The 21,964-nt window shown below is 43.7% G+C and overlaps 1 protein-coding gene across 1 annotated transcript in view; it reads left to right on the forward strand.

Annotated features, from left to right (window-relative positions):
* Nucleotides 1–21,964, forward strand: part of SLIT3 (slit guidance ligand 3) — an 884,772-nt gene that overhangs the window by 428,170 nt on the left and 434,638 nt on the right. The window contains exon 5 of the mRNA XM_060240620.1: nt 4,792–4,863. Coding sequence (XP_060096603.1) covers nt 4,792–4,863 — 72 coding nt within the window. The remainder of the gene's footprint in view (nt 1–4,791; nt 4,864–21,964) is intronic.

Genomic DNA, 21,964 nt, shown 5'->3' on the forward strand with positions numbered 1-21,964 from the left:
GGCGAGGCCACTAATCATTCCCACAAAACTAATCATGCTCACAGCATATAATCAACTGAATGTTTGGATTGGATCGGTGTCTCTAGGGAACAGAATTTACATTAACCATAAAACAGTATCGTAATACTTTTGTTACTCTCAACTGAAAACTGCAGAACCTTTCAAATTTCACAGAACTCTTTGTCAGGCATGTTTGATGTTAATCAAGGGGAAAGAGGAGGATAGAAGAAAAGGATGCATTGCTTCTAGAAGACATATGTTGTGCCCCACAGGAAAGACCACAATTTACAGCCAACTATACTGGTGTATGGAATGAATAGTTGCCCTCTCTTGGAAAATAAGAAAGCCAGCTATCATTCAAACCTGTTGTGAACATTAATTTTATAATATTTGAACAGTAAAGATGAGTCAATGTTGAGGTGACAGTTCTGCTTGCTTGTTTTATTTTACTGATTGCACAAAATGAGCCCTTATCGTTTCTGTAATGAAACAGATGCTTTATCCTGAGGCTTGACATTTAGCAATCTTACATTTTGGCACAGGATACTTTGTGCTTTATTTTTAAAAAGAGAAGTTTGGTTGCAGGTATATGATTTAGGATATGTGCATCCAAGACCGTTTTCAGCACAGTTGTTTTCAGCTTGACAGTTGAACAAACAAATGTTTTCTGTAGGTAGGTATTCCTTCCCTAATAGTCTTGACAGAAAGTCAGTTTCTTTCTGGAAATTGTTAGGCCCTACTTTTTCTATTTTATTGTTAGTAATCGATCAGCTACTGATACACCCACAGCTTCTCTAGTTGCAAAGTAGTTGCTTCTCTACCAGACAAAGGTGGTTAAAATATTTGAGCTCTCAGGACAGAAATGTTAGAGTGAGTATTTTAAAAATCAGGGAAGAAACTCAGTAATCTTGATGCAATTGGTTATGATGTTATTCAGTAGTTGTGGAAAACACAGAGACATAATGTACATGTCTGCTTTATTAAGGGCAATGCAGGGGCATTTGCAAGAGGACCTTATAGTTCCATCTCATGATGAAGACTATCAATGGCCTCAACTTACCCAACACAAAAATAGAAATTGTGTGATAACATGTTTTTTTACAGTGTATACAGAGGTATACAACAATCACTTGACTAAAATATCCTGCTATTTTTAAGGCACAAAAATTTTGTTTGTGATTGTATGTGTGTGCACAAATCTGTGTTCTGATCGTTGTTTCATTCTATCAAACTTATAGATAGGCATATAGATGGCAATTGCATACAGATCTGCTTTTAGATATTTGGAAATCATTTATAGAAACTTATGGCTAGGTTTGCCACCACTGTTATAATTTTGTCTTGATCTTTTTTCTTTCCTTTAAAAAATCTTACTTAGTTGCTGGATTTTAAGTTTTTTCCCCCTTTTTAATGTTTTTTTTAAATAAATAAGTTATAGCTAGGCAAGAAACTATGGGAAACAGGGTTTTTTAACATAGTAGTATTTTGAAAATTAATACTGGTTTGACTTGATTTTTTTTTTGTACTCCCTTCTTTGGCAATATTTCTTTGGATTGTTATTGAAGTGGTATGAATTTTTAATGTTTTATCATTTGAAAGCACTATAAGTGTCATTTATAATACGTTGTTATTTTTCAGGATTTTTTCCAGTAGGCCTCTCGACATTTCTTTGTCTGAAAAGTAGCTCGCTAGAAAAATTAGTAAAAACATGAGTATGGCAAATTAAAACATATTATTTCGAATGCTTATGGTATTGAGTCAATCTGCCGGTAGCTGACTTACTCTTGAAGAAGCTTTAATTGAAAACAAATCAGCCAGTATCATAATGCCCCTGTATAAATCAATGGTGCGGTCTCATTTGGAGTACTGTGTGCAGTTCTGGTCGCCGCACCTCAAAAAGGATATTATAGCATTAGAGAAGGTGCAGAGAAGGGCAACTAAAATGATTAAAGGGCTGGAGCACTTTCCCTATGAAGAAAGGTTGAAACGCTTGGGACTCTTTAGCCTGGAGAAACGTCGACTGCGGGGTGACATGATAGAGGTTTACAAGATAATGCATGGAATGGAGAAAGTAGAGAAAGAAGTACTTTTCTCCCTTTCTCACAATACAAGAACTTGTGGGCATTCGATGAAATTGCTGAGCAGACAGGTTAAAACGGATAAAAGGAAGTACTTCTTCACCCAAAGGGTGATTAACATGTGGAATTCACTGCCACAGGAGGTGGTGGCGGCCACAAGTATAGCCACCTTCAAGAGGGGTTTAGATAAAAATATGGAGCACAGGTCCATCAGTGGCTATTAGCCACAGTGTATGTGTGTATATAACATTTTTTGCCACTGTGTGACACAGAGGGTTGGACTTGATGGGCCGTTGGCCTGATCCAACATGGCTTCTCTTATGTTATGTTCTTAATTGAATTACTAATATCAAGCAATCTACCCAATTCAAAACCTGCACAATTTGCAACAGTGAAAGTGTGGCTACTTATATGCGCTATGCCATAGAAGATCTATATTGTTTTAACAATACGTTTAAAGCTCTCCGTTTGTTCTACCATGAGAAGTATTTATGAAATGGACAGATAGTTCTGAAGATTTGTAGACACTGTATCGTTAGCCGGTAGAGCACCTCAAGAGAAGATAAAATTAATGTAGTTTACAAGAGTTTTTTAAAAACAAAAATATTAATTTCTTGCCGTTCCCTGTTTTCTTTGATTGCTGTGAAAAAGACAGAGTGTAGGGATAAAAGAGACAGCAGTAATATCTCAGTAGGCTATAATACTGGAAAGATCGTTTAAATAATGAGTTTGTTTCCATTCTATTCTGCTTGAGGCAATATAGATAGAAGATATTTTCAAGGGCATATTCTGGTTTTCTAGATGTGTTGTATTCAAATACGGATGTTCACCTGATTCAAGTCCGTTTCTCTTCATTGTTTATTTTGTGGTTCTTAATTTTCCTAAACGTTTTTTTTTCTCTTCATGTAAGCAAGACGGTGTCTCTTCCATATTGCATCAGACTCGGTGTGTCTCTGAAAGCTCCCCCACACCTTTCCCTCCGAATAGGAACAAAAAATAACAAAGGCCCATCATGAAGCGTTATTTAATAGCTTAATATAATGCAACAGGCAGAGGAGGACGAGAATCGGATACCTTACTAAGCACTGTTCAACAAATAGGAAAAATCAAAATGACCAGGAATATGTTTGAAAACATGTCTTTTAGAAAACAACATGTGCATTTGTGTGACTCTCTCTGAAAGAACAGTTAAGGCCACCAAGAGGAATTGGTGTAGACTAGATGACTAGTATAAATTTAATTAATTTGACAAGGACATTTGGGGTGGGGATTGAATGGACCGTCATCCTGATGGAAAACAGAAGAAAGCCCTTGATGACACAGCTTGACCTGGGATGTCAGTGTAGGCTTTCTGTGTGGTGCTCAGTCAGAGACACAATGCTTGTTATTCAATAAAATCAATGTGATGGACGACTGCAATACAATACCGAACTTATTTAAATAGGGAAAAATTCCATGGGGTGCATTCTAATGGATGTACATAGTTGAAAAATCTGTCTTTTAAGGTGGGTAACTTGTAAATCCCTTAAAGAGCAAATATCTTTAACTTTGGGGGAAGTACTGTTAAAATAAATGCACTACCAAATGGTTTAATAGAAAAAGCGGTTTCCTATGCCGGGTGACCGATAATCATGAGACAGTTATGTGTCAATCTGTTTTAGCAAAATTACACAGGAGTCAAGTAGGACCATAAAGACCATGTACATTTTCCATATATTTGAATTATTATTTTGGTAAATTGCAGTTTCTGGATATATTCGTCAACTAATATTGGAGGAATTGGTAGCTTTATTCATAGCTTGATTGTCTTTGAATAGAGTTGCCAGACGCCCAGCATCCCCAAACCCTAAGGCTTGTGTTGCCGGGCCTGCTAAAATTATAGAGCGATTACTAGTTGTGTCATGGGACATGACCCACTGATGTTACATTGAACAGCAATACTAGGTGGTACACCACTTAGAATCATGGAAACTATACACTAAATATATTATTAGTGCCAGCTTCAACTTTACATGTGCAATAGTTACCACAAGCAGGCCTACATAGAGTTCTAGAATGAAGCTGCCAAGTGTGTGGCCCCTAAATATTTGTACCTGGCTTAAAGTTCTGAGAATGGTCTCAAAATCTGAATCACAAAGAAGATAAACGATAAGTTGCTAATGGTAACTTTAAACCCCAATGAAAACGACTCCCCAAAAAAGATTAGTAAATTAATAATCAATGATAATACTAACCAGACAATAGATCTGGACTCATCAAATATAGCTTTCTTGAAATAATCCTGGAGAAATAAGATTTTTTTTAAAAAAAATCAGCTTCCTAGAAAGGACAGGCAGTGAGACCAGCCACACTTCCTTATATGTGTTTCCACAACAATACAGCTACAGAAAATGCCCTATGCTTAGTGGATACCAACTTTGATTGCACAAGAGATCGCACCTAAGTGCTTAAAGTTTAAATTTAAATGTATGTTGAAGAGTAAAAATTAATGCTATATTTAATCATTATATCCCTCGCCTTTGCTAACCCTTAACAGCCATACACATTTCGTACAATTAATCTAAAATCTACTTGTTAAAATAATGTAAATATATATATTTTGTCGAGTCTAAAGAATCTACATTTGCTAACAATTCTGTATGCAGATAGATGTTTTGTTTCATTTGTTGTTAACGAGTGTGTATTTACTTTGCTTTGCTTTTCTTCTTTTTAGGGATTTAAGTGAAAATAAAATTCAAGGCATCCCAAGGAAGGCTTTTCGTGGAATTACTGATGTGAAAAATTTGTAAGTGGCATCTATGCTTCATCTTGGTATAAAATTGAATTTCTTATATGCTACTATTTGACAGCCATATGTTTGCTGTATTTTTTTTTAGTACATAGAAATGATTTTGTTGTTGTTCAGTCGCACAGTCGAGTCTGGCTGAATGCGACCCCGTGGACAAAGTCACGCCAGGCCCTCCTGTCTTCCACCATTCTCCGAAGTCTGCTCAAAGTCATGTTTGTTACATTAGTAACGCTGTCCAGCCATCTCGTCTTTTGCCGTCTCCTTCTTTTTTTCCCCTTCTGTCTTTCCCAGCATCAGGATCTTCTCCAGGGAGTGCTCCCTTCTCATTTGGTGGCCAAAGGATTTGAACTTCAGCTTCAGCATCTGACCTTCCAGGGAGCAGTCTGGATTGATTTCCCTTAGGGCTGACTGATTTGGTCTTCTTGCAGTCTAAGGGACTCTCAAGAGTCTTCTCCAGCACCACAGCTCAAAAGCATCTATTCTTCTGCGCTCGGTTTTCCTTATGGTCCTGCTCTCACAGCCAAACATTACTACTGGGAATACCATCGCTTTGACTAAATGGACTTTTGTTGGCAGGGTGATGTCTCTACTTTTTATTATACTGCCCAGGTTCGCCATAGCTGTCCTCCCAAGGAGCAAACATCTTTTAATTTCATGGCTACAGTCACCATCTGCAGTGATCTTGGATCCCAGAAATGTGAAGTCTGTCACTACTTCCATATCTTCCCCTTCTATGTGCCATGGTGTGATGGGACCGGATGCCATGATCTTAGTTTTTTTGATGTTGAGTTTCAAGCCTACTTTTGTGCTCTCCTCTTTCACCCTCAACAAGAGGTTCTTTAGGTCCTCCTCACTTTCTGCCATTAGAGTAGTGTCATCTGCATATCTGAGGTTTTTGATGTTTTCCCTGGCAATCTTAATTCCGGCTTGTGCTTCATCCAGGCCAGCATTCCGCATGATGTACTCTGCATATAAATTAAATAAGCAGGGTGACAATATACATTCTTGTCGAACTCCTTTTCCTATTCTAAACCAATCAGTTGTTCCATATCCCGTTCTGACAGTTGCTTCTTGACCCTTATATAGGTTTCTCAGGAGACATGTGAGGTGGTCTGGTACTCCCATTTCTTTAAGGACTTGCCACAGTTTGTTGTGATCCACACAATCAAAGGCTTTAGCATAGTCAATGAAACAGAAATATACATTTTTCTGATACTCCTGTGCTTTCTCCATAATCCAGCAAATGTTGGCAATCTGATCTCGAGTTCCTCTACCTCTCCGAAACCCAGCTTGAACTTCTGGTAGTTCCCAATCTATATATCGCTGAAGCCTAGCTTGTAGGATCTTTAACATGACCTTGCTGGCATGTGAAATGAGTGCAATGGTGTGATAGTTTGAACATTCCTTGGCTTTACTCTTCTTTGGGTTTGGAATATAAACTGACCCTTTCCAATCCTATAGCCACTGTTGCGTTTTCCAAATTTGTTGTCATAATGCATGCATCACTTTAACAGCATTGTCTTTTAGGACTCTGAATAGCTCAACTGGGATACCGTCATCTCCGCTCGCTTTGTTGTTAGTAATGCTTTCTAAGGCCCATTTGACTTCACACTCCAGGATGTCTGACTCGAGGTCAGCGATTTCACTGTCACGGTTGTCAAGGACATTGAGATCCTTCTTGTATAATTCTTCTGTGTATTCCTGCCACCTCTTCCTGATCCCTTCAGGAAGAGATCAGAAATCATTTACATGCCTAGAAATTGAAGGTCAGTTTGAATTATACTCACACACTGTTTCCGATCCAATCACACTCCTCTGAGATTCCATTGTCCCTTGTAGGAATACTGAGTGCAGAGAGCCCTGTCGTTAGGCGGAGTAAGTAACATGAACTGCATAACACTAGGGTCGTGCATTCAGTATAAACCAAGCTGAAAAAAATACCTGATAAATACCTTTTCTCAGCTGTTACCGAGTGCACTACTGATTTGGCCACCCCCCCAAAAATCACAAAAATATTCAAAGTTTTGGAACCACCAGGAAGCTACAGTTAAAGTGCGTTTAAAGGGCTGTCAGTAACTTTAACTGCCTTCAGAGTGAGCTTTCAGCTTGGAGAAGGTGTTTAAAGGGGACTGCAATCCCTTTAAATGCCTTCAGAGTTCACTTGCCACAATTTCTTAAATGTCTTTCTTTCTCCATGGTCCCCATAGGCTATAATGGAGGGGGGGGGTTGAGTTTCCCAAACATTTCCTGAATCCAAATAACATAGTAGTATTGGGATTTGGGAATATTGGGAAACACCAACATTCTTCAGGTTCAATACACCGACCCCCCCCCCCCCAAAAAGCTATTTTTTTTGCACACCCTTACATGGCATAGTAGAAGTAGATTATTCATAAATGAGAAACAAACTATCATTTATTATTATATTTATACCACAGCAGAAGCTATCCTTTGATCTTCTACCTCAGGCACTGAGATTTGGGACTGTTATTGGTTTTCTGGTTAGAAGAAGAAGATATTGGATTTATATCCCGCCCTCCACTCCGAAGAGTCTCAGAGTGGCTCACAATCTCCTTTACCTTCCTCCCCCACAACAGACACCCGGTGAGGTAGATGAAGATATTGGATTTATATCCCGCCCTCCACTCCGAAGAGTCTCAGAGCGGCTCACAATCTCCTTTCCCTTCCTCCCCCACAACAGACACCCTGTGAGGTGGGTGGGGCTGGAGAGCGCTCTCACAGCAGCTGCCCTTTCAAGGACAACCTCTGCCAGAGCTATGGCTGACCCAAGGCCATTCCAGCAGGTGCAAGTGGAGGAGTGGGGAATCAAACCCGGTTCTCCCAGATAAGAGTCCGCACACTTAACCACTACACCAAACTGGCTCTCTCTAGATAGTGGAAAGTCACATGACTTGATACCCGACAGGAATTTAAACAGTTCATAAGGTACATACCAGGTGCATATAGGTTACAAATTCTGTTCCAGGAATCATAAATTGCCCTTTTTGTTCAAGTAGTAGAAATAACTAGTATTTCCATAATAGTAAAGTTTTCAAAGTGATTCACAAACCTTATCTCAGTAATCCTTACAGCATCCATGCGCACTAGGACTTTATCCTGCCCATATTACAGGTAAAATATCACTGTGCATTCTTCTATCACTCTGAGAAATCAAACAACAAACATATTGTTGCATAATCTTTTTTTAAAGTGGGTACCAGAGTTTTCCTATTGTGGTCTCGGGATCATGAAAGTTTATATAACAATACATATTTTAATATTTAAGGGTTTGCAATATTCACATTGTTTTTTCTCATGTAAAAGCAGTGTCTTAAAAGCAGTATCTTCAGCATTATGTGTATGAACATGATATTAATCTTCAGTTATTTGGATTAATTCAGTTTCTTTCACAAGACTTTATAACACTAGAAATAAAACTTTAGTGACAAAAAATTCTCTTTTTTAACATATTTAACATATTAAGTACTTTAATTAAGATAAGAGTGGAAATTATAATTCCTTGTAAACCAGAATTTTCAAATTGAGAGGGAAAAGCTTAGTACCTGTTCAGTTAAATTTTATTACAGTCGGTGACCAGATTCAACTGACAAGAACCTTATCAGGTACGCAGGTATTCAAGTTAAGATCCAGTTAAAATAGAAAAAAATCTAGATAAAATTACATTTTAGAAAGAGACTAAAGTATAAAATACATTCTCGATAACCATATTTAAAATTTGAACCTGGAATCTAAAAATCAAGAACTATATAATAGACCTTGTGATGAAATCTAAGTCAAGGGTCAAAAGGGCAAGGACTGAGATTTATTACGCACTTTGATCACTTGTGCACAGAATCTAGCAGTTAGCTTTGTAATAACTGAGATGTCATCTTATCTAAGCACATCTGGTCCACCCCCCCCCCCACAGGAATGTCTACAAGGGAAAGAATTGTTTCATCTTGAATTTGTTTATAGAGGAGGCAGCGGCGGAAAAAGAAATGTGTCCCGTTGTTTCCACCTCCTCTAGGGGGCAGGGGCAAATCCTCTTAGTTATCGGATGAAGTCTGCTTAAGAGCATACGGAAGCTTACGTTCTAAATAAAACTTAGTTGGTCCTAAAGGTGAACTTGTCTGCTGCTTTGTTCTTCCTTCCAGAATTATGGATGGCATGGCATCACATCTGGCCAATGTAAAACCCCTCCTGTAAGGGGGGAAATCTGGAGTTTTAAGATATTGGGCCGTTGCCATGATGCATTTTATCTTCTCAGGGACCCTGAAACCAGGAGACTTCATTAAGTCATGCTGGCATTTCATGTCAGAAATCCTTTGCCTAACTGTTCGATTCAATTCAATTCAATTCAATTTGCTTTATTACGGTCCATGACCAAATACACAGAACAATGCAGACCAACAACACCCCCAGAAAAATTATAAAAATCTAGAGGGACCTAAAAATCTAAAGGGACCTAAAAAGTGCCTAACTGTGAATTTGGCCTGCTCAATGGTCTGTGACAAAATCATTCCAGGTCAAAAGGCCCATTCTTTCAAGGCTTCCCTTAACACTGTGAAGCCAGCTCAGTTGGTAAGATTTCTAGATGGAGAATTAGGAATTTGACTCATTTCTAGATGGAGAGTTAGGAATAGCTGGAGGGTAGGTACCTGTTAAAATCACAGCCATCATTCCTTTGGTCTTTAAAAGGTATTTCTACGTTTTAACTTTAGTATCAAAATCTTTGTTGTGAATTTTTGAAGTAGATAGATAAAATAACATTGCCTTCGCAGACGGAAGGAAGAGACGGACACAAGGGTTTGGGTAACTAAAGGGCTACTTTCTTTATTTATTACATTAACACAAGGGCTATAACATAACAGGCAGCACGGCAGGGCCAGGGGATGAAATACCCCTCCCCTGCCACAAGACAAGGGCGAGCCACCCTGTCCCTAGGTATAGTCAAAATACATGGCTCGTACCCGGGCGGCCTAGCAAAGGTTATTCCCTGGAGTTCCAACCCCCAGCCGCACGACTAACAGGTGAATCAATCCATGCAAACCCAAGGCAGTCTGCTTCATCACTCAACCATCCCACACAGTCCAGGAATGATTTAGCAAGACCCCGTGCCCCAAAACTGGGGTGCTACAGGTGCTCACTGAGCTGCATAATGAAAGTTTAGGCCAAAACCATGAGGTCAAGCCTCATCTTTGGCAGCTGCACCCACTAAACACCCAATACTTCCTTAAGTCCAAGTTTCAAGTCCTCTAAAAAGGCGTCATTATCCTTGTCTGAAAGATGTACGCCATCGCTCCTGTATAAATCCGCACAATCAGCCCGGATCCCAGGGTGAGGAAGAAAGTGACCCAAACCCCCCTCGAGGGCTCTTTTAAGTTCTAAATTGGCTTTGCAGCGAGCTTTCTCAATTGCCCGTGGGTCCCAAGCCGCACGCCATACCTGGCGCGGGATCATGGCCGACCACATGATCAAAGCCTGCGGCCAATGCCTCTTGAAGTCATCTTTGGCTTGCAACACAAGGGCTTTTCCCTTGAGCAGGCCTAATCATTACCACCCAGATTATCACCACAACATGTGGTGGCAACATGTGCGTGACCGAGACCTGGGTGAGGGACGGGGAGACAGTAGCTCTCTCCCAGATGTCCCCCCCCCCGGGATACTCGGTCTTTCACCAATCACGGATGAGCGGGCGGGGGGGAGGGGTAGCATTACTCATACGGGAGGATTACTCCTTTCGGGCTCTCCCGGATCCAAAGATTGATGGGATTGAATGCACCGGTCTGGCGTGGGATGTTGGAGAGGGGTTGGCAGTTTGGCTGGTGTACCGTCCGCCCAACGCACCAGCTAACGCCTTACCATCACTATTGGAGGCAGTGGCGGGCTGGGCGTTGGAGTACCCGAGGCTTATGGTCCTGGGTGACTTCAACGTCCATGCCGACGACACGGCCTCCACTCAGGCGATGGACCTAGTGTCGTCCATGGCGACACTGGGACTCTCTCAATTTGTCACGACTCCCACGCATCAGGCCGGGCACACATTAGACCTGATCTTTGCAGCCGGGATTTTGGTGAACGATATCGCCGTAGAAGCGGTACCATGGTCGGATCACCTAGACCTTAAGGCCCGTGTGGGGACGCCGCCCCAACCCTGTATGGGCGGAGAGCCTATTTTGGCTCGCCCTCGGGGCCTGATGGACCCGGAACGGTTCCAAACGGCCCTGAGGGATCCCTGGCCCACTGGCAATTCCCTCGATGACCTGGTGGAAATCTGGCAGGGCCAGTTGTCCAGGGCTATCCCCATGGGCAGGGCCCTATCCATATAAAACCGCCCTTCAAAATGAAAACCCAGCAATTCAAAATCCAAAGGGTGAACCAGTAGGAGACGAAAGGCAGACTTTATGGCACACTTTGCCAACTCAGCCCCTACCCCACAACGCCTTACCATCTGCACCGCTTGGTCAAAAGATGTGTACCGCACAGTACACAAATTTTCTGGTATGGAGTCATTCACCAATTCCCCATGGGGATAAGATAAATGATGAATCAATCTGAACTGCTTCTGGTGCCTGCACCAGGCCCAATGGGGAGACCCTCAAGGTACTCACAGGGGGTGCAGAAAATGGGCCATCACCCTACCCTCAGCTAATTCCTTCACAATCTTCTGACGAACTATGTGCTCCATCTCTACAACCAACTTCGAATTATTGGCCAAAAACAGCTTTTTGGGGCCCTTAAAAGGAATTCTAAACCCAAAGTTAAAACCATTTAACAAATAAAGCTGATCTTCATCCCTTGGATAATCACAGAGCCATGCCTCAAGCACTGTCGCACTTATTGGGTTGGGAACCCTTACCAAACAGCTTATCTGCGTTGCCCGGGCCCTGCTTGCGCTGTCCTCACCTGAATCTACCCCTGGAACAATTCGTGAAGGAATGAGACCCCCCGCAAAGAGGGCACTTGTGTTTGTATGGGCAGTTCTTTTTACCACACACCCCCTGGGACCCAAACTCTCAGCAAAGCAGGCGGGGTTGAACCACCTGCACCGCACTGCTGCGGGCACCAGAAGCAGTGGCTGTACGCTGAACAACATGTCCATTGTCTGATCTATCACCCAGGTTAGGTTGTGCTGGAGACATAACCTACAGCCGCAGCTGTGGCTGAATTTGATCCCATTGAAGGGCCGGGTTCAAAGCCACCCTCATTCTGAACTCCTCATCATATTGAAGCCAGGCCGGGTCGGTAAAGCTAGTTTAGCTTTTGTAAATAATGTCGAAATACTGAAAAAGGGACGTGGTGCTCAATGGATGTGACCTGACAATAATTCCAGCGTAAATAATGAACCCGGGCACCCAGTTCACCCATGTCCTGTCAACTTTCCACTTCTTGATTTTCTCCTTTTCTGTATCATCCAAATCCTCTTTATCCTTTTTCTCCAGCTCCCTATAGAGCAGAGAAAATAGGTCCACAAATTCTCCTTTCAGTATCTTATCCTTGGCGGCTGGCAACAAGTGATCCCCAAGAGATAAGGCCAGATCACCAAAAGATAAAGCCTTAGCTGGCACAGCAGAGTATGATGGACCCCAAAGATAAGAAACACCCCAGCCACCATAGGGTGCCACGGATGCTCCTGGGAACTGGCTGGGCAGGCCTACCCAAGGACCCCAAGGGTTAGCCAGGATAAAGCCCCAAGCCCAGGGCTGGGAATTATTAAAAGCAGCAGGCTGGCTATTGGCAACAGGCCCGAAGGTGGCCGACTGCCCCCAGGGCCAAGCTGTGGTAGTGTGTTGTGCAAACTCACCCCTACCCAACTGAAAACTCTGCGAAGCATCTGCATTGGTCATCTCCACTGGAAGAGGCAACACACCCTCCGTTTTGTCCGTAGAAGACCTGCTTTCAAGGGAAGACAAACGATTTAGGATTTCTTCCTGGAAGCGCTTCTTAGCAGCCCGCTTGTGTGCCTTGGAAGTCAGACCTGTTACACCCAATACGACCGGCTGCCTACTACTCGACCCCTTCAAAGCTGCTTTTCTGGCTAACACAGACTGCTCGAAAGTGCCATCCTCCTCATCAGAGGATGAAGGCAAAGGTGCTGACTGCTTAGGAACAGGCCACTGTGGTCTCAGTGCAGGGTACTTGCCCTTGGATTTGCCCTGTCCCTTAGGCATGATAATGTGCCCAATAACAATGACAAGCCCGTCTACTGCCCTCACTGATGTGGCCCACGCCCTACCAGAGGCAAGTGATGAACGTTAAAGCTATCCTCGAAATGGCCGCCCCAAGCTATCAACAAAATGGCAGCTCTTTTCCCCTGCAACAGGGAGGAAGAATCCCAATAAAAAGGCTGTCCTCAAAATGGCCACCCCAAGCAATCCACAAAATGACCGCTCTTTTCCCTGCAAGAGGGAGGAAGAATAAAAAGGCTGTCCTTGAAATCGCCGCCCTGAGCTATCCACAAAATGGCCACTCTTCTGCCCAGCAATAGGGAGGAAGAATGGAACAGCTCCAATAAAATGGCTACCCAATTAAACCCACGATTAGTTAAGGCCTCCTTCCAAACTGCACTGTCCAAAAGAACGGCCCCACACACTGTGAAGTAACCATGCCTCCCCAGAAGATTATATAAATGGGGGTGGGGTGGGGGAGTTGGTTCCTCAGCCGACTTAACAAAGAAAAAAAGGGGGGCCGAACATTACCCTCACAAGGGGAGAGGCACCACAAGATACCCTAAAACAAAAAGGGGAAGCACAAAAATGCCGGCCACATGAAAATGCCACGGCCAGCAACAAACCACCGCGTCAAAGACGCTCCCGAAGATGCTCCTGATGCAATGAGACTCCTCCTGAAGATCACCGCGACTCGCTACAAGCAACCGCGGCAAAGTCCAACAGGCCAACCACCACAGCCCAAAAAGTTGTGGTGACTGGCAACAGGCCTCGTAAAGAAAAAGAGCACACAAGCTGCGCTCTGCCTTCCCCGAGCATGAGGCGAAGAATGAAAGGAGGGACTGGAGCCTGCCTCTAGGGCGTGCCTGCTCCTCCTCCACCTCTGAGGATGCCCTGCCCACTCCTCCTCCTTGCGAGGAGGCAAAACGGCCCCCAGACGCAAAGCTGTGCAGCCTGCCTCTGGATGGGAGTCGCATTTTGGAAGACACTTACCCTTCTAAGACCTTTGAAGTCAAGATTGGAGGTATGTATAGAGACCGAAAGTTCCTGTACAAAGAGCAATGCAATAACACATGATTGAGTGTTTCAATAGGTAACTGTTGCAGGGAGAGGAAGGGAACGTGATTGTAAGCCACTTAAAGACTCCTTAGGGTAGAGAAAAACAAGAGTATAAAAACCAGCTCTGCTTCTTCAACTATGTGCAATTGGCAGGGAAAAACACAGTGAGAGTAAGGAATACATATCTCCCTTCCAGAGAAGCTGAAGGTAGCGCATTAAAGTGGGCCAAAATAAAGGCTCATCAGTATTTGGAAAAGGAAACGTCCCCTGTGCAAGCATCAGCCATTTCCGACTCTGGGGTGACGCTGCTTTCACGTTTTCATAGCAGACCTTTTTACAGGATGGTTTGCCATTGCCTTCCCCAATCATTACACTTCCCCCCCCCCCACTCATTTTACCGACCTCGGAAGGATGGAAGGCTGAGTCAACCTTGAGCCGGCTACCTGAACCAGCTTCTGCTGGAATCGGACTCAGGTTGTGAGCAGAGGGGCTCCGACTGCAGTATTGCAGCTTTACCACTCTGCACCATGGGGCTCTTTGGCATCAGTATTTAGAGAATTGTAAAACCTAGAGATAGCCTGCTAGAGCAAAGTTTTTACCAGGATTCCCTACCACTGGATAAGACTGTGTCCTGTTCCGTCTACTTGATGAACTGTATCCCAGATTTGCTGTTTAATTATATATATCGGCTTCCATAAATCCAAGATAGCATCGTTATTTGAAAGCGCACAGAGATCAAAATGCAAGGGGTTCAGCTTCTTTCCTTTCCTTCGTAGCACCCCATCCATAATGTGCCGGCTGCATCTTTATTTAGATCCTGCATATTTCCCCATGGAAATCGATGCACTCCTGCATTCCCCCACAATTTGATAATCAGCAGAGGTTCCACCAAAACAATGCTGGCATATAAAATACTAATTATAGCTTTTAAGGGGGTCTCTTGCTCTGCCATGATTCTTTTTGTATGTTTTATGTTTTTAAATCTGAGCGAGTGCCTACTGTTTAAGATCTTGTAGTATTGCTCTTCTCAGGTGTGATTAGGATAGCAGGCACGCAGGAGAAGGCTGCAGCACCCAGGCTCTGCAGTTTACTATCCTGAGAGGCCATAACAGCCTTTGATTGTTCCCCTTTGAAGAGTTAGAAAAGATTCCTGTTTTTTTTTTTTAGAGGGCCACTGAAAGAGGATGAATCTAGGGTTGCCAATCCCCAGGTGGGGGCAGGGGATCCCCCAGTTTGGAGACCCTCCCCCTGCTTCAGGGTCATCAGAAAGTGGGGGGAGGGGAGGGAAATGTCTGCTGGGAACTCTATTATTCCCTAGGGAGATTTATTCCCATAGAAAATCATGGAGAATTGATCTTTGGGTATCTGGGGCTCTGTGGGGGGAGGCTGTTTTTTGGAGTAGATGCACCAAATCTTCAGTATAGTATCTAGTGCCTCTCACCAAAAAATCCCCCAAGTTTCAAAACAATTGGACCGGGGCCCTATGAGCCCCAAAAGAAGAAGAAGAAGAAGATATTGGATTTATATCCCGCCCTCCACTCCGAAGAGTCTCAGAGCGGCTCACAATCTCCTTTACCTTCCTCCCCCACAACAAACACCCTGTGAGGTGGGTGGGGCTGGAGAGGGCTCTCACAGCAGCTGCCCTTTCAAGGACAACTTCTGCCAGAGTTATGGCTGACCCAAGGCCATTCCAGCAGGTGCAAGTGGAGGAGTGGGGAATCAAACCCGGTTCTCCCAGATAAGAGTCCACACACTTAACCACTACACCAAACTGGTCTGCCATGAAAACGTGAAAGAAGGTGCCCCTATCCTTCATTATTTCCTATGGAAGGAAGGAATGGAAAAGGTGTGCCGTCCCTTTAAATGTGATGGCCAGAACTCGCTTTGGACTTCAATTATGCTTGTTACACCCTTGATCTTGGCTCCACCCCTAATGTCTCCTGGCTCTACCCCCAAAGTCTCCTGGCTCCACCCCCAAAGTCCCCAGTTATTTCTTGAATTGGACTTGGCAACCCTAGCTGAATCCCAACAGGTTGATACTAATACCAGAATGTTTGGTTATGTGACTTTTAATGATTTCTTGTTTTACAGCGGCTCAGTTGTTGTTTGGAGAGGGTGCTATTTCTGTTTTAAGTTTCAAGTGGGTAGTCACATTTTTACTGCCACTTTTGTGCTGATCTCATACAGGTTTTTGTTGCTGCTGTTGCTTTGTGTCTCTATGTTGTCCTGTCTTATATGTTTAAGTGGGTTTTGGTATTGTAAGCTACCCTGAGTCTTTCATAAAAAGGTGAAATAAAAGTAGAATACATACATAATCAAAAATATCTGATAGGTTAAATTACTGTGATTTCTTGTTCAAAGGGATTTGAATTTAGTGGGGGAAATCCCTCTGCTATCATCCTCGCTTCCAAAAAAATTCAGTAGCTGGATTATACTGTTAACATTATGCTACCAACTCCTTATAAAATTTCTTGTAAGGAAAAATTACTTCCAGAGTAATGTAATGGACTGATTAATTTCAGCCTTCACCATCTGTTCCAAACTTTATTATAAATGCAAAAAGCACCTATTTCACAATTACATCATTAAAAACGTATGATTGATGGAAATACATGTGCCTCATGTGGTTGGGACAAGATGAGTTTTCCTTTACTGCACAAAGCAATTTTCAGAATGTGGTTTTACTTCTGAGTGTTTGGTAGAAAAGAGTAAGAGTCCAGTAGAATCTTAAAGCCTAACAAAAGTTGTGGTAGGGTATGATCTTTCATGAGTCATTGCTCATTTCTTTAGGTACAGCTAGATGTAAGTCCATCTGTCCTATATATTGGAAAGTGGAGAGATTTCAGATGCCAAATGACATTAGTAGGCAAATAACAATAGAAGGTTTGATTGGATTTGTTGTGATATGCTGAGATAGTAGGTGTGGAGAAATTAGCATTGGTTATGGGACAGGAAACCTAGGTCTTGATTCATTCCAAGTGGATGCATTGTCTTGAGCTTTGTTCTCAGTTGCAATTCAGCAGTCTCTCTTTCTGATCTCCCTTTGGAATACCTTTGTAAATTAACTGCTACTTTTTAGGTCTGCGACTGAATGTCCTGGAAGATTAAAATGTTCCTCCACTGGCTTTTGTATGCAGAGCTTTTTTTTTGTAAAATCATAGAATCATAGAGTTGGAAGGGACCTCCAGGGTCATCTAGTCCAACCCCCTGCACAATGCAGGAAACTCACAAACACCTCCCCCAAAATTCACAGGATCTTCATTGCTGTCAGATGGCTATCTAGCCTCTGTTTAAAAACCTCCAAGGAAGGAGACCCCACCGCCTCCCGAGGAAGCCTGTTCCACTGAGGAATCGCTCTAACGGTCAGGAAGTTCTTCCTAATGTTGAGCCGGAAACTCTTTTGATTTAATTTCAACCCATTGGTTCTGGTCCTGCCTTCTGGGGCCACAGAAAACAATTCCACACCATCCTCTATAAGATAGCCCTTCAAATATTTGAAGATGGTGATCTTCAAGCTGCCTCCTCTCTAGACTAAACATCCCCAGCTCCTTCAACCTTTCCTCATAGGACTCAGTCTCCAGACCCCTCATCATCTTCGTCACCCTCCTCTGGAACTGTTCCAGCTTGTCTATATCCTTCTTAAAATGTGGTGCCCAAAACTGAACACAGTACTCCAGGTGAGGTCTTACCAGAGCAGAGTAAAGCGATACCATCACTTCATGTGATCTGGACACTATACTTCTGTTGATACAGCCCAAAATTGCATTTGCCTTTTTAGCCACCGCATCACACCGTTGACTCATGTTCAGCGTATGATCCACTAAGACCCCTAGATCCTTTTTGCACATATTGCTGCTAAGACAAGTCTCCTCCATCCTAATGCACTGGATTTTTTTTTACCTAAATGCAGAAAAAACCCAACAAGGACTCATTTGCGTATTAGGTCACATGTAGAAAAACAGCAGCAGGGACTCATTTGCATATTAGGCCACACCCCTTGGTGTCACCATTGTTTTGTGCAGGGCTTTTTGGTAGAACAACCCAGCAGGAACTGATTTACATATTAGGCCACACCTCCTGACGCCAAGCCAGCTGGAACTCTGTTCCTGTGCATTCCTGTTCAAAAAAAAGCCTTGCTTGTATGTTATAGTTTCTGATATCAGACTTATGTTTGTCCAATGTAGAGAGTGAAAGGGCATTGCTGACACGTGATGCATACATCACATTAGAGAATTAACAGGAGTAAGCACCTGAGATGGTATGGCTGATGTTGCTGGGTCCACTGATGGTGTTGCTAGGATATATATGAGAGGAAACTTGTCATCTGGGTTCGTTGCAGGCCTTGGCATCAGAGTCCATGTTACTGTTAAGTAGTTTATCATTGCGGGTGAGAAGTTGTAAGCATGAAAAGGTCAGCCCCCGCCTCCCCCAATGGCTGTGTGAGGGAAGTGTCACTATCCATCATGGGTTCTCTGTCATTAATAACACCTTGGACTGGCTTGAGTTGTGAGCTGCAGGTGACCACCAGTGGTGTCCTGCTGTCAGTTTCTTTGGCCTTTTCTTGAAACAAGCTGTCTCCTGGCATCATTCTGGCTTTTCCAGTCATCTTTCCCACCATAGCAGGAGGATATTGTAGTTTAAAAATGCCTGTTACAGATCCTTCAAGTGAGTATCTCTGCCTGAAGGGTTGGAGAAGATGCAGCTATAGCATAGGGCTTGGCTATACACAATAGATTGTTCGATGTGGTTGGGGGTGGTAGTTTGAGGCATGTAGATATGTTAGCTGATCTGTTGGTTTCCAATATTATGTGGTAGAAGAAGAAGATATTGGATTTATATCCCACCCTCCACTCCGAAGAGTCTCAGAGCGGCTCACATAAGAACATAACATAAGAGAAGCCATGTTGGATCAGGCCAACGGCCCATCAAGTCCAACACTCTGTGTCACACAGTGGCAAAAATTTTTATATACACACATACACTGTGGCTAATAGCCACTGATGGACCTGTGCTCCATATTTTTATCTAAACCCTTCTTGAAGGTGGCTATACTTGTGGCCGCCACCACCTCCTGTGGCAGTGAATTCCACATGTTAATCACCCTTTGGGTGAAGAAGTACTTCCTTTTATCAATCTCCTTTCCCTTCCTCCCCCACAACAGACACCCTGTGAGTTAGATGAAGATATTGGGTTTATATCCCGCCCTCCACTCCGAAGAGTCTCAGAGCGGCTTACAATCTGCTTTACCTTCCTCCCCCACAACAGACACCCTGTGAGGTGGGTGGGGCTGGAGAGGGCTCTCACAGCAGCTGCCCTTTCAAGGATAACCTCTGCCAGATCTATGGCTGACCCAAGGCCATGCTAGCAGGTGCAAGTGGAGGAGTGGGGAATCAAACCCGGTTCTCCCAGATAAGAGTCCACACACTTAACCACTATACCAAAGTGGCTCTCGTACCAAACTGGTACTTACGTGTCCCTTGTGTATCTGTACTTTGGTGTCCAGGAAGGTTATTTCTTGTGCAGAGTAATTCATAGTTAGATTGATAGTGAGGTGGAAGTTGTTGAAAGCCTTGTGAAATCTCTCAAGGACTTTTTTGCCATGGGTCCAAACTGGGAAAATCAAGGTTCGTTTCAGGTTCCTTTTGTGAGGTCTGTGATGTAGCAGAACACTGGGGGAGGAGAACCTTGGGTCAGCTTCTCCTCCTCTGGCATGATTTAAAGCTTTCCAACACACTGTGGGACAAGAAGCCATGGCTGCCATAATTTGCCTGCAGCTGGGAGAGCCCTCCCTGTTGCACACAGATCCGGGGTCAGCTTATCCTCCTGCAGCATGGTTTAAAGCCATGGCCAGAAGAAAGTGGGGAAGAAATCTCCCTGGAAGGCTCTTCCTTTTTCCTGCCTGTGGCAGGTGTGGGCTAGGAGAATGGGGGGGGGGGGGAGGAATCTCAAGCCATTTCAGTGTTCCCTTTTTCTCCTCCCATTTCCAAGTGAGGGGTCACTGAAACAGTTTGCATTGATTTCAGCCTAAGAGCCAACTGGCACATCCTGCTGTTAGACTGAAATCAATGCAAACCATTTCAGCGATCCCTCTCACTCTCCCTAATTCTCAGCACAACCCACACACACCTTGCCCAGATTGTCAGGAGATATGGGCTGGAATGCCATCAATATGCAGATGACACCCAGCTCTATCTATTGATGGGTGGCCAGTTCGACTGCGTCCCGGAGAACCTGGACCTGGCACTACAAGCTGTGGCATCTTGACTCAGGCGGAGTTGATTGAAGTTAAATCCAATGAAGATGGAGATTCTTTGAGTTGGGGTGGCCCAGGAAGGGAGATCCCTTTGCCAGTTCTTGATGGGGTGCCACTGATACCAGCCTCTAAGGTCAAGAGCCTGGGAGTGCTCCTGGAGTTTTTGTTGGCTTTGGAGACCCAGGTAGCAGCCACTACCAAATTCGCCTTTTTTCATCTTCAGCGGGTACGGCAGTTGGCCCCTTTTCTGGAGCATGATGACTTAGCAATAATGATCCCTGCTATGGTCACCTCAAGAATAGACCGCTGTAATGCTGTCTACATGGGGCTGCCCTTGACCCTGACTCAGAAACTACAGCGAGTGCAGAACACTGCAGCACAGTTGTTAATGGGGCTTCCTCAATGGGAGCATATTCAACCAGTGCTGAAAGAGCTGCACTGGCTACCTATTGTGTTCTGAGTCCGTTTCAAGGTGCTGGTATTGACCTTCAAAGCCCTGTATGGTCGAGGGCCTGCCTATCTATGGGATCGCTTTTCTCCATATGTTCCCCAGAGAGCTCTGCATTCAGGGACACAAAACCTGTTATCTATTTAGGGAGGGACGGTGGCTCAGTGGTAGAGCATCTGCTTGGTAAGCAGAAGGTCCCAGGTTCAATCCCTGGCATCTCCAACTAAAAGGGTCCAGGCAAGTAGGCGTGAAAAACCTCAGCTTGAGACCCAGGAGAGCCCCTGCCAGCCTGAGTAGACAATACTGACTTTGATGGACCGAGGGTCTGATTCAGTATAAGGCAGCTTCATATGTTCATATATCCCCAGACCAAGGGAGACCAGACTGTGCTCTACATGGGCTAGGGCTTTCTTAGTGGCAGTGCCAACAATGTGGAACGCCCTCCCAGAGGCCATAAGGGCCTTGCAGAATCTCTCCCAATTCCGCAGGGCCTGGAAAACTGAATTATTTCAACAGGCCTTTAATACCGAAATGGGAGAGGACTGCCACCCTACACTGCTGAGCGACATCACGCATGAGGAATTATGATCACCATGGGATCACTGTCAGAAGAGAGTTATGACACCACCTATACTGAAGTTTTGAGCAGCACCATGAATTGTATTTTAATCATTATTTTATTGTTTTAAATTGTAACTTTTTAAAAAAATTGACCGTTAACCGCCCTGAGTCCATTTGCAGAGAGGGCAGATAGAAAACAATGAATGGATATAATCAATATTGTGGAGCCATGCACCCACTGTGTTGTTGTTTTGGAGGTTCTAGCCAAACCCGAAGTAGTTATGAGTGGGAATAGACATGCAAAGTTCAGTGGCAAGATCTGCTTTGGTGTTGTCAGGGGTGATGTTTCTAATGGCTTGTCGGTCATTCTGATGGGGGATGTTGGTGTACAGAGACTTCATGGTGGCTAGAAGGCTATTTTCTGGGAGATGGTTGATAGACTGCAGTTTCCTGAGGAAGTCTTTGGTATCATGGGAGGAAGAAGAAGAAGAAGAATGGAGATTTATACCCCGGCCTTCTCTCTGAATCAGAGTCTCAGAGCAACTTTTTTTTTTTTTTGTCTCATAGCAACTTGCTCTCTCCTTTATGTTCTTCCCCCTCAACAGACAC

Source organism: Heteronotia binoei, chromosome 5, assembly GCF_032191835.1.
Source record: "Heteronotia binoei isolate CCM8104 ecotype False Entrance Well chromosome 5, APGP_CSIRO_Hbin_v1, whole genome shotgun sequence".
Classification (NCBI taxonomy): Eukaryota; Metazoa; Chordata; class Lepidosauria; order Squamata; family Gekkonidae; genus Heteronotia; species Heteronotia binoei.